The 13,939-nt window shown below is 36.7% G+C and overlaps 1 protein-coding gene across 4 annotated transcripts in view; it reads left to right on the top strand.

Annotated features, from left to right (window-relative positions):
* MRTFB (myocardin related transcription factor B) overlaps positions 1–13,939 on the top strand; it is a 67,907-nt gene that overhangs the window by 39,210 nt on the left and 14,758 nt on the right. For all 4 annotated transcript variants that reach the window (XM_058850066.1, XM_058850069.1, XM_058850065.1 and 1 more), the window contains 8 exons: positions 1,613–1,678; positions 2,647–2,702; positions 3,239–3,314; positions 3,821–3,982; positions 4,515–4,699; positions 9,183–9,323; positions 10,773–11,020; positions 12,590–12,743. In XM_058850066.1, the coding sequence (XP_058706049.1) occupies positions 1,613–1,678; positions 2,647–2,702; positions 3,239–3,314; positions 3,821–3,982; positions 4,515–4,699; positions 9,183–9,323; positions 10,773–11,020; positions 12,590–12,743 (1,088 nt within the window). The remainder of the gene's footprint in view (positions 1–1,612; positions 1,679–2,646; positions 2,703–3,238; positions 3,315–3,820; positions 3,983–4,514; positions 4,700–9,182; positions 9,324–10,772; positions 11,021–12,589; positions 12,744–13,939) is intronic.

Below are 13,939 nucleotides of genomic sequence, written 5' to 3'. Positions count from 1 at the left end.
ATACAATGCCCTACTTAAAGCAGGTATTTTCAAGTTTCCAGAGGAACTCAATACCTTTTAAATAAAATGACTTTTCATCAGTTTACATTTTAGTGTTGTTCTTTATCATTCTCACGTCTCTGTCCTCTGTGTTTCTTGTGTCACAATATTGTGAAGTCTGAACAGATCTGCTGTGCCACAGTCCTGAAATGTTTGTATCTGAACTCTCAATGTTTGTGTGAGACAAGAAAATAATGTCCTTGTTTTCAGGACTTGCTATTCCCGGTCTTAATGCTTTAGCCAGAGGAATATCCTTCCTGTACTGCAGAACAGGAAATAAGCTGGTTCCTTTTAAATTCTGGAAACAATGAACTTTGTCCTTAGCTTAATTTTTTAGAAATTACATTCATTTTGATGTTTTGGACAATGCATTAGCTTGTTTTGCTTCCTTGTGAAATACAATAGGAACAGCATACTGTAATCATACACCCATAATAACCTCTCAAGTCTGAATTTCAGCATGTAAATATTACACCTTTAATATATTCTGTCTCTTGACTGTCCCTTGTTCAGAAGATGAAATTTCACTTTGGGGTAGTGGCTATATGTGTCAGAGATAATGAAGCACTATGATGAATTGATACAGAAACAAGGGGAGTGGAGGACTAGGAGAAAGAAAGAAAGAAAGAGCTCTTTTTTTTCTTTCCTCTTTTATTTCCCCCTTGCAACAGAAAATCACAGTCTTTGAAAGTATAAAACTTTTATGTCTACATCTTCCCCCAGGTTTTGTGGTTTCTGGTGTAGTATTTAGTATATGTCACATTGGTTACTCACACAGGAACAAGAAGAAACTTTTTATTAAATGTAATGAAATGTGAGAAGTTATCTCTGGAGCTTTATAAATGGTTTTTCCACATTTGACAGTATTTGATTTATTTTGTCCTTTAAATAATTATGGTAACACATATCTCAACCAAAAAAACCAACATATTCTGTTATTTAGAGAGAATGAGGTGTGTTCCTGATTGTAACACTTTTTTGTTGTTTTTAAATAAGGCAAATAAAATCCCACTTATCTCAGTTTCTTGTGTTTCAGCAAGGTTTATTTAAATGTACAATCAGGCTTCATACAAAAAAAACACCCTTAAGAAGAAACAATCAACAAGACACAGGGAGCTTTTCTTCTAAAATGCTCTGCAAACATCATTTCTATTTCAGCACAGTGCAGTCATGTAAGATTGGCTTAGGACACACAGTAGGGCTCTGTAGTCATTAGGGGCTCCAGTTTATGGTTTAAATGAACTCTTTTTACCTCACTGTTTTCTTGATGTAAGCACAACACTCCTCCTGAGGCCTGGCTGATAGGAAAAATGGATGCACTTGGGAAATACAGTCCTGGCATCAGATGAGATTGAGAAGCAGCAAACTCCAATGAAAGTGGGGATGGAAGTAGTCCCAGGGAACTGTTCTAACAGCAGCTGTTCCTGGGATGGCTCTTGGGGGGTTACTGTCAGGTCTGAATACACAGCAAAAAGTATTTCTAAGATTGCAGTACTTGGTGTCTTTGGAATGGGGGTTTTGCACTTTATGAGGAGGCTGTGCTTACACAGGAATGAATGTTTTCTTTTGGCAGTACTTCAGCTGAGGCTGCAACAGAGACGGACACGAGAACAGCTGGTGGACCAGGGCATCATGCCACGTAAGACTTACTTCTAGTAATTTGTATTTCTATAGTGTTAATTATGAATTATTAATTGAATATATAAAATAATGAAGAGAAGCATTCCTGTGAGATCATTAAAAATAACTTAGCATTTGAAAAGATTTGTGGGATCCTTTTGATAACCTAAGCAAGTGGGTAGTAAATTCATCGTGCTCACATCATGTTTCAGTTAAAATAGCCATTGTGATGAAAGTACAAGGATTTGTAGACGTAGTCTGATTTTACTTTTATTTTCTCTATTTAAATAATTATTACTAATTTACTAAATAAACTGAATTACTTAAATGAGTGGACATTAATAATAAAACCAGCAGTTTTTAAAGAGTAGAATGACATAGGTTGACAAATGAGGGGTGCACAGAAAACATGGAGAATCTGTAAGTGGACAATAGTGAAGTGGAGCACTCTACAGTTTATACTATTTCTAGGTGAACTGTGGTTTTTTTTACTCTTTTTGGTTATTTAGCAGCTAACCATCATTCTGTTTTCTAAGATGAACATTTAAGGTCTCTACATATTTCTATTTTGTTTTTAAATCAACACATAGTTCTTAAGGGAAGGTCCAATTCTCTGTAATAACAGCAAGTATGAGGTATGGACAGCCAGAAAATTAAGTTGGCATTTTGGCATTCTAGACCTTACCTCATAAAATTTCCACTCTGGGACAGTTTTGATAAATAAACAAACACCTTCGTACATAGCAAAAAAGTTAACCATTTCATGGTAATAATCTGTTAAAATAAAATATTCCAGTTATTCTATATAGGAGTATTGCTCATCTCTGCTAAATATAGGTGGATACAACTAGCACGAATCAAATGTAAGCCTGGTCAGATGCAAACCCAACTCTGAGGTGGTGTTAAACACCCATACACACATTCTGGTTAGCATATTTCTTTTGAAAATCACTTCCTGTCAGTTTAACTCTTACTCTCCCTTCACAGCTTTGAAAAGTCCAGCTGCATTCCATGAGCAGATAAAGAGCCTGGAGCGAGCCAGGGTAAACCACTTTGTGTAAACTTGTGATTAACATCTGGAAATGGAGAGTCAGTTTTTTTTTGATACTAAATTCTCTGAGTACATGGAAAAATTCTTACCATTACCGTAATAGTGTATGCTTTTATTTTGGGAGAATTCATTAAAATAAAATATGTGTGTCAAATCTGTGGGGGGGATTAAACTTATGGGGGGTTAACACGTAGCTACCTCCAGTTAAGGATTGGATATGTGGGGAAATTATGCTTGTGCAGTTTTTCTATAGCAAATCTATACTATTGTGATGATGTGGTGGTGTGGCATCAAATCCAGAAACATTCCCATCTTGTTTGGGGAAGCTGGAAATCCATCAGCCCTGCTTAACTGCTAGGAGAACAGAACAAAGCAAGAGGAATCCCTCTACTGCCTGTGTTCTGACAGTGCTACCCACCTATCTGAATGAAACTGCAGCTATTCATTGATTGGACACAGGTGTTTTGTCAAACTGCTTTGAGTTTTTAAGTGAACAGTAGTTAATGGTGTTTTCTCCTTTCTTTTAAGACTGAAAATTTCTTGAAGCACAAGATCCGGAGCAGGCCGGACCGCTCGGAGCTGGTCAGAATGCACATCCTGGAAGGTACGTGCCGGCTCCGCGCTGTCGGGGCTGCTCACACAGGGACTTGGTTGTGCTCTCAGTTGTGTCACTGAATTACACTTGGATGGGAATTATTTCTCAAGGTTTATTCCTATATTCCTGTACTTCTACAGTGTCTGTGGTAGTCTGTATTCTAAATGTGTATAGTAATAGATAAATCCGTGGCAGTGAAGGTATTCTCAGCAGTGCATTTGCTTGCTATTGCATATTGTTCTTAATCTATACTCATAATTATATTATGGGATATGTACATGGAGTATTTCTATTGCGTCAGTTTCTACTCATGCCCTGAAATGACCTGACAGCTTTGTGCTCTCTTTTGGCCCTGAGGGACCTTTAATAAATGTGACTGTTACCCTGTTACCTGTTATACTTGACTGCTTTTGATATGAGAGGAATGGTTATTGCAAAGACAAGACAAAGTTGTTGTTTGTCATGAAATTGGGGAACAATTGGAACAGAATGTTTAAATCAATAAATCCTTTTAGAGACCTTTGCAGAGCCTTCACTACAGGCCACTCAGATGAAACTGAAGAGAGCTCGGTTGGCAGATGATCTGAATGAGAAGATTGCTCAGAGACCTGGCCCTATGGAACTGGTAGAAAAAAATATTCTTCCTGTAGACTCCAGCGTTAAAGAAGCCATTATAGGCAAGTAGAAGTCAGCTTCTATTTGTGATCGACATGGCATTGTGGAAAATAAATAATTTAACTCTTCAGCTTAAGTTCACGAGAAGATAACATATGCTAGGTTTATTACTACTTACTATTTCAGCTTCTGAGACCTAAACTTTGTTATGATTTAGATAAAGTAATCCTATTTTTATATGAAACTTTGATAATACTTGTTTTTAATAAAAATCATTACAGAGTAATCAAACATCTGTGGCCATACCTCAGCCTGTCTTAGGTGTCTGTGTGCACTCCACATCTGTTGAATATACCTTTTATACATTTTTATTGAACGTACCTTGAATATATGAATATTATGAATATATATGAACATATGAATATTATGATTTAATATGACTCTATATTAAAAACTCAATAAATACCATATGTTTAGACTGCTGAAAACTGATCATTTTCCAGCAATTAGCTAATTCTGCCATTAATGTCTAAATTCTATTTGTTTGGAATTTGTTTGTTTGAAACATTATTTCTTTCTATGCAAACATTTTAGCAGTTGGACAAGAGAATTACCCTCAAGCTTTGGATGATTTCTCATTTGATGAAGACAGCAGTGATGCTTTATCACCAGATCAACCAGCTAGCCAAGAATCCCAGGGTTCAGCAGCTTCCCCTGGTGAGCCAAAAACAAGTGACTCACCCTCACCTATAACCCCAAATGCTGCTACATCAACACAGGTACACTTTTTTAATGTTTAAATCTTCACAGTATGGTTTTTGGTCTGACATTGTAGAAATGGGGCATGGTTTCACATGGAGTGAATACCTCTGCTGCTACAAAGGAATATCTGGGACTCACTTTTCTGATTGGGAGTGCATGGATTAGAACCCTGGCTTAGCTGGTGGCAGTGATGAAATTCCCATAGGCAGCAGTGAAGCCATAAATTCCCTGAAATTCATTATGGCCCATAGAAGATCTGTAGCTTTCCCAGAAGTTGTTTAAAAGGTCACAGCCATGGTTTGCTCCAGCTGTTATTGATTACTTAATGTCTGTCTTCCTTCTGGGCAAGGTCTTGAACTCACTTAGAATTAAACTTAGCTGAAACAACAGTTGACGTCAGCTCCATTATCTTCAGAAAAGTCCATAAAAAAATGGTTTCCCACATAATTTAAATATTCTTTCCTATAGTTTTAAAATACTCCCTAATAAGAAATCAAAATAACAGTTACAGTGACTTTTCTATGAGGTTTTTAGTATTTTCTTAAGGTACTTACAAAGAAAGAAAAGTAATTGTGTCATGGCAGATAAAATGTTATCTTTATAGCAGAGCATTTAGAGGTGTGAGGATTTTGAGAGCTGTGGATTTGCTCCTTACTGCAGAAAGTAATTTAAAATTCAACTGTTAAATAAGTAAAAAAGAGATAGCTCTTGTTAATGCTACAAAGACTATATTGCCTTTATGACCATGGACACTTGACATCTGAGTGGTTCAAGATCTGGTATTGCTTTCCTTGGTTTTCTTATTACCACAGTAGATAGAAAAAGTATTGCAAAGTTCATATTCAGTAACAATGCTGGACACAAAGTACAGCACATCCACATTGAGAGAATATAATTTGTGTTGAATAAATTGAAAACAAACCACATGAAATTAGATTCCTGAGTAAGGAATTAGGTTCCTAATAGAGAGTTAAATAAAAATACTCAAAGCACTACATGCCAAAAGCTTTCCAAGTAGGAAGCATAAGAGAGATATGTGACTGCAGAAACAAAAAGGCACTTGAGCTTGATTGAAAAAGCGCTTCAGATAGAAATTCAAACCTTTGCTTACAGATTTCGTATCACATTACAGACACTTCTGTACACACATCTAAAATGAGAAAGTTGCTCTTCTGCAGAAAAAACCAGATGCTCCCCTTGTTGTTCCTTTTGAATTAAAGAATAGCAGCGCAGCAGGTTTCTACAGGAGATGTGTCTGGGAATGGCTCCTTTATTCTTTTAATTTCCTCTGATAAATTTTAAATTTTATTACAACAAAAAAATACGAAGAATGTTTTGAATAAAGCGAGTGCAGCCAGAGTTCTTTTCAAGGCTTCCTCCTCCGCACATTTCCAGACTACAGAGGATGTAACATAATTTTGAGAACCCTCAGCTCTTGTTGACTGATGACCTAAAACTTACTTTAACCCAGTGTACTTGCATCTGGTAAGGATTAGGCATTTTAGTCATACTCCAAACAGATCAAAATGGGGTATTCACAATTCAGTAAATGTTAAACAGTTATCTTCAAAACAGCCGAAGAACTTTGCTTGATGGCACAGAATAACTGTTTTCTTAATATATTCTCTGTAGCTTAGTGACCTGCTAGATTCTTGTTGGCATCTAGCAGAAAACTCATATTATTTGGAAATAGCGATCTGTTCAAATTAAGTAATTACTAGTTTATGAAGTAATCAAGTTAAGAAGTCAAGACCTGTTAAATCTAATTTTCTGAATTTAAAAGTATATAAAGTAAATGATGTCTGTGGTTCATTGCCTCGTCTAACACTTGCAGGAAAAATTGGGAAGTCTGTAAAAAGCTTTTTGTGTAGGTTAGGATAATGAGTAGTGTAAGGAAAAATAATTTACTCTCTGGCAAGAGGAAAATGTTTTGCACCATGATTTTCACACAATGTGATAAGAGATAATTTGGGGGTTTGGTGGTGCTTTTTTTTGTTGTTTTGGTTTTGTTTAGGCTTTTTAAAAAATATACTAACTTTCCCATTTTTAAGAGTTTTGCTGTGCTGTCATCATGAATTTGTTTTCCTAGCCTATAATGGGTTACTAAATAGGACGTTTGAAGTCAAGTTGTTTGGGTTCAAGAAGGATCAGAACAGTACACGACTATGCAATGAATAAGTGAAGTAGCAAACATTTAAAATGGTGTTTAGTTAAGAATCAGTGAAAATCGAGAGGTCATTTTAATTCCTCTGTGCTTGATGGTAATATGGTACTTGACAGTTTGATTCTAAGACAAACTAAGACCATTTTAAAGTTTTGCTGCTGTAACTTAAATAAACCTTTTAAACTGGATTGCCATAGGGATGCAATATGTTGGAATACAGCATCCAAAATCCTTTCTTGAAGGCTAAGTCCCTCTAGTGTCCCCTCCCAATTCTTGTGCAAGCAAATAACAGACACTGTGGAGATATCAGATGCTTTCCAGAGCAAACACTCTGAAACTTGGATATAAAATAGAGGCCTTTGTATCTTTAGCCTGCCACCATAAACTGACAGGAGCCCAGGATGGGCATGTGCAGTGTTACAGTGACTAGGGAGAGCATGGTAAATCTGCTATTTAGTAAAGCAGTCATCAGGAGCTGTTCCTCTGTGTGGCTGCAAGACAGAGGGATCAAACCTATTCAGTTTTGCTGGATTGTGGGAAGGCAGCAATGTTTCCTCTTGGCAGCTGATGGCTGGGAACGCAGTGGGATTTCTAAATGAACCACGAAGATAAAATGGAAATTTATTACAAATTAATTGTAAGCAGAAGTTGGAGAGCTTTGCATGCAGACTGGCAGCTTGGGAACTGCTATCCCAGAAATAAAAAAGAAGCAGGACATAGAGGTGCAAAATGTGTACCAGGTTAAGTCCTTTGTGGTACAATCTCATAGAAGAATATGGGAAAGGTACAGGAAGAAGTGAAACAGAAAGAAGTACCTGTCACACTTAATTAGAATGCAAGTCTTGGAATTAATTTGTAAGAAAAAGGATGTTTACTGGTAGGAATATAAAAAAGGGGCTTTTATAAAAGGAATATTGTACTAGGTGATCTAATTGCTTTCTTCAACAATGGAAATGCAACTGATGTAATCTGGCTGGATTTATTACTGGATGATATTAAACACTAGGAAAATGAAGATGGAGATTACCAGAAATGAGACAGAAAGAGGGAAGTCCTGGGCTGAAAGGAAGCTGGAACCAGTGCTCTGTGGGAGTTGATTTGGGACATTCTGGTTTCATGTTACCATTAACAACCTTGACGTAAGAATGGGTCACCTAACAAAAGTAGGAAGGCATAGTCAGCACACAGTTGGATTGTTATAATGCAAAAAGAACCAGTTGATTTGGCTTTTAAAAGATAAATGTAATTCCAATAGAATGAATAATTATTGGAAAGAAAAATATACAATGTCTCCTTCCCATGACAAAGAAATGTGGAAACCTGGGGACTTCTGACTCAAGATAAAACTGGGGAGGAAGAGAGCTGGGGTGCAGTGTTCAGCAGTGGAGTCAGAGCTACTGTGGACATCCTCTGTAAAATTGCAAGTTTGTCAGAAGAGATCATTCCAGTAAAAGTGGTAATGCCACTGTAAGGACTCTATATATGTAAATATATATCAAGAATACATGAATATCCTGTACATTTTCAGTTACTTATATCCCAGAAAGACTAATGAAAACCATTAACAGAGTTACCTGTAACAGGTAAAGATAATCAGAGAATGAAAAATCTGTTTGTGAGAAAAGAGTAAAAATTTCTTTTGTGTATCTAGGAACACAAGGACCGAGATCTGTTTATGTAGAGTGTAGATTCCATCAGAGGGATACTCACCACAGAAGGAAATCATAAGGTCTCTTTAAGACTTAAAATCACAAACCAATTTCAGCACAATAAAAATTGGTATGACAAATTTTAGATGTGCGAAGTTTGGGTTTACACTTCTGCTGGCATATGATAAAAAAGAAATGTACCTCCTGGCACAATCAGAGGTGGGGTTCTGTGAAAATAGGAGTAGGAAAGGTGAAAATACATCTGCTGTCCTGCTGGGTGATCATTCTGAAACAAGAAGTTTGATTACCTGTGTTGAAGTTTGACCTTTATGAAAGCCGCTTTTCTGACAGTACTTGTTTGGGTGGTAAGATTCTCCTTGTATACACAAAAATCTAACTCCACAGAAAAAAATACTGAAGGCCTCAATTTCATAGTAATAAAGCAGTGTTTTCCTATCTTGAGAAACCATTTTATTTTATTTGCTATATTTGAAGTGTGCCAAAATGTTCCCTTACAGAATACTTATACACATGTACAGGAGTTCTGTTTTCACCATTCCTCTGAAAAAGATTTTGTATATTTGATGTGATAGTAAATTGTCTTAACTTTTTCACGTTTTTTTCCAGTTACTCAGGCAGTTGATGTTTTTAATGTTTCTCTTTTTCCTTATATTTTTTTAATACTAGTATCCACCTTTAACCTCTCCAGTTCCTGAATTCCTCAAAACTCCCTCTGCAGTTGAACAGCACGTGACTCGTTCCACTGCTGCAACCACCCTGACCACAACCACTGTATCTGCAGCAAAGCCTGGGCCAACGTTAGTGAAGGTGGGTACCTGGAACTGTGGCCCATGAGGACAATATTCTTCATCTTTGTCCTAAGCCCACAGTGCTGTTTTTAATGGAAAACTACACAAGTAACCTTGCAGTGCCTGTAGCTAAGAAAAACTTCTGGTGTTTGGATGAGCATACTGGGCTGGGGTGACTCAAAGCTTTTGTGTGCTAAGGTCAGCCAGTAACCCGTGTAGGAACAGCTCATTATTCCAAGAAGTCCTTACAGTACAGTTGACAGAAGTTTTCAGGCAGAATTGTGCATAAAGTTGCTATGGAAGTTTTTAAGAAATAAGGACAATAGTTTTTTGCAATAGAGTTTCTGCTTTCTATTTCTATCTGCCTTGTAATCTAGTTTTATATGGAGGATAGTTGAATAGAGAGTCACTGCATTCATAGTCTACCTGTAACCAAAGTGATGAAGAGCAGCAGCATTGCTCCTTCTCCACAACTATTTTCTTAGCTGGTTTAATGTATAAGCATTGTGAGGAAGAAGTTATTGTGTCCTTGTTGAATACCAGAAGAACTTACACAATTATCTTTTCTGCACTGACTTAGCCAGCAGCCTGGAAAACCCTTTCAAAAACAGTTAAGAGAGGGATTTCTTTTAGATGTCCATAATGTTTCATTTCAGTAACTTCACTGTCTTCAGCTGTGTTAATGAATATATGTATGCAGACTGCTCCTTACCTACATTAAACTAATCCAGTTAAATGTACAAAGATGATCTCTGGCAGTCAATTTCTAGTATAAATTTGGCTATATCCTTTGAAATCACTGGATTTGTACCAGCTTACTTAATGCAGGACCTTAATGACAAATTCAAATGTGCCCCAAGAGAGGCTGTCTGTGTAGTAAACGTGCATGGATCAACACAGCATTTCTGCTTTGATACCTTCTGTATGATTAGGTAACTACCTTCAATTTTTCCCTCAAAATAATTTGTAAAGGAAGAGCTTGGAAAGAAGAGAGTTTTACCACTTGAGCAGGTATTGCTAATGAGGGTACTGCTGCCTCTAATTTATAGTAGTGTCTGCCCATGCTTTTAGTCTAGACCTCTAAGTACCTCAGATGTTTACAGATGGAATTTAGAGTACTGGATTTTACTTCCACAAACTGCTAAGTTGCTTTGAACTTACCTGCTTAAGAAGAATGCCTCTTGAAAATGACAGGTCATGACTGGTAGAATCCCTTATCTGTGCCACCTTTAAAAAACCATTCACAAACTGTGATTTGATGACCTCTACTTGTGCAGGGGATAAGCCAGCTGGAGTATGTTAACCTTCCAAGGATGGTTCATTTGGGCATGTTTTCAAGGACAATTGTTTTCAGTAGCTCTCCACAGATTAAAAAAGTGCTCTGGTATGCTGCATCTCTGAGCCATGCATAACTGCTTTAAATGACATCTTTTGTGGTTTTGTTTCAATCTTTTCCAACCATAAACAGCAAAGCCACCCAAAGAACCCAAATGATAAACATCGGAGCAAGAAATGTAAAGAACCTAAGCCAAGGGTGAAAAAATTGAAGTATCATCAGTATATTCCACCTGATCAGAAAGGTGAGAAAAATGAGCCACAGATGGACTCCAACTATGCTCGTCTGCTACAACAGCAGCAACTGTTTTTGCAGTTGCAGATCCTGAGCCAACAGCAGCAACACTACAACTACCAGACAATTCTACCTGCACCGCTGAAGTATGTGAAGCATTGTTTGTGTCCTTTAAAGAAAAGCATATACATCAGTTATAGGCTTAGGGCTTTAGAAGTAAACACGGTTTGCAAATGTTAAAGAGACAGTTGGAACCCAAGAAAACTTGAAATGGCATTGTGCATCACTGTGGGTATTATTTGCCTTATTTAACAAGGTGATGAGGTTGTTCTCTTGTTAAAATAATCCTGTGGTCTGATAAGCCTTGAAGTGGTCCTAGTTATTTTTATGTGACATGGAAACAACATCTTACCTGTCAGATGTGTTTTTTCTGACCAAATGCATACTTGAAACTCAAAAGCATTTGTGCAAAATCAAGAAAAGTTTTGACAGCATTTTCACTCAAGTGTGACATAAGTAAGCAAAGCAGGAGAGATGCTTGCAGACCATGTCTTTAACAAAGACATACACTATTCTTGTGGGCTTATTTTTTTACATCAAATTCACAAACCACATTTTTGCAGTTTATAAATAAGACAAAACAGTAATTTTAAATTTGATAAGATCTATCTGTTGTTTATAACCTCATCTCTAATTCTTATGAGAGTTCCTCATTAGTACTGATCTTTAGCACTTTTAACAGTGAGAAGTACACTCACTGATTTATAGGTAGAAGCAGTCAGAAAAATAAGTGTTTAAAGAGTTGCCAGCACCCTGTAACAAAACAAGAATCTGACTATCTGCAGAGTTACATTCTCATCATCTATGACCAATCTTTTCCTAGAAGTGCTTCAAGTGTAACATGCCACAGTCACACAACCCTAAATTCATATTGACTTTCAGCTGTTCTTTTAAAATGAGTTTTCACTGAGTTCTTTTTCTTCAGCAAGTGAGGCTAGAAAAGTTAAAGCTACCATCTGTGGTTTTATTTATAATTACCATGTATCCTAACATTTGGACTGGCGATGTTTCTGCCTGCTTGCCCACGCTTCTTCTGTTCCATTTAGTGACATTTCAGAAACGTTTCTTCATAAATCAGCTGAACGAAATAAAAGAGATTACTTATGGTACCTAGTGTAAATGGTGGCATTTTTAATCTTTTACAATTATTTCAGAATCCTTATATGAGATTCTTGAGTTCAGCTGATAAAAATGCATCATCTTCAAAGTGCATTGCTTTATGTCAGTCCGAACTGTGTGTGAACATTGGACATCTATGGAAGGGTTGATGCACAGAGTTCAGTACTGGGGGTGGTTATTGATGCCAGACAAAAAACTAATTGCCCTGGCTGGTGATTAATTTGTGTAAACTGAGTTTGCAGTCCATAGTGTTCTTCAGGGATACCATGACAATAATTAAAACTATGAAGCATAGATTGGTATGCTTAACTGCAAAATCAAAACAAAGTAGCACCACACGACTCTCTGTTTTCTTATTTGTTTTGTTTTACTGAAAATACTTAACAGTAATGTGTTAGGTTAAGCATGGATTTGTAAAAAGAGTTAATTAGTTCATTAGCTTCACAGACATGAAATTCAGAACCACAACCTCTTGATTGAAAACATAATAAATTAAACATTGACGTTTTTGTCCCTCTTTTTCCTGTTACTTGAAGGTCACTGAATGACAAACAGAGCAACAATGGGAATTCACCACTGAATACTTTGAGCAACAGCACACCAACATCAGCTGCCAGTTCACCAAGACAGAACAGTAATGCTCCTAGCAGAAAACCAGGTCCACTACCTTCAAGCTTGGATGACTTGAAGGTAAAAGATAAAAGGAATTTTTCCATTTCCTGTGCCTTACTGTAATTCATAATTTGTGAAGAGTTACTGTCAAGAATATGCCTGGTAATTTGTACCAATGAAAAATGTCCTTTCCTCCTAATTGGTTAGAGAATAAGATTGTCAAAGTTTTCATACACAGCTCTCCTGGACTGAAATATTTGATTCCTCATATACATATGTTCCAGAAATGACATTTCTTTCCCAAAGAATTAGAAGAGGACACATTGTATAAGTCCCTCACTATGACACCTTGGGTCACCTGTGGGGCTCACCTCATGTGAAGTTTCAGCTCAGGCAGATTTAAACTCTGGAGCAGTAATTTCCTCATGACATATCTCAGTGTATCAGTGGTTTAGTTAAGCAATATAAATTAAAAGATGTCCTAATAAAAACATTTATTAGCTTATATATAATATTAGTATTCTGAGAGGTCACTGCTATAAACAGAAACAGCAATAAGACTGTAAAAAGACAGTAGAAAAGACATTCTTACCAGAGTTCAACACGTCATCTGAAAATGAACACTAAATTCTGAAGTTTTTGAAGTCATAACTGTGTAGACTGTTGAGGTTGCACTATGAGGGCATTGCACAGGATCTTCTTCCTTCTAGCAGGAATAAAGACTGTGAGGGACGAATATGAAGCAGCTTGTGGAGGTTTAGGATTCATTCAGCAGCTGCAGGAATGTGCCAAACCTCAGCAGCAGGATAGGGACATCTAGTGGGCATTTAATCCCTTTATCTTTGCCTTTACCAAGGTTTGTGAGGGGTGGGAGGGAGGATTTTTTTAGATTTGAAGGAATAAAAAGAAGAAATCTTGGAAGATTAGATTCTCAAGACAGTAATGTATTGTCCTAAATTAATGCAAATATTTTAGTATTAAATAAGTCTATAAAATTTGTAACTAAAAATTTGTAAAGTTTTAATTTAAATTTAAGTTAATATCTGAAATTGTGCTTTGCAGTGATTAAAGCTTCTCACTTACCTATTTCTGCACAATTTATTGGTATTCCTGTTGATGTGGTAACACTAACATAAGCCTTTCTTGCAGACCTGCTGGTGGTAGTTTTACCACTGAATCAGCTAAATCAATTCAGATTAAGAGTTCAGAAATGAATTGTTGAAAAAGAGAAAAATTAGAACACACTCTCAAGTGTAGAGGGTACTAGACTGGGG

The sequence above is a fragment of the Poecile atricapillus genome, chromosome 14 (genome assembly GCF_030490865.1).
Source record: "Poecile atricapillus isolate bPoeAtr1 chromosome 14, bPoeAtr1.hap1, whole genome shotgun sequence".
NCBI classification, from domain to species: domain Eukaryota; kingdom Metazoa; phylum Chordata; class Aves; order Passeriformes; family Paridae; genus Poecile; species Poecile atricapillus.
Note: the sequence above shows the minus strand (reverse complement) of the source record. Positions and strands in the feature narration are given on the sequence as shown.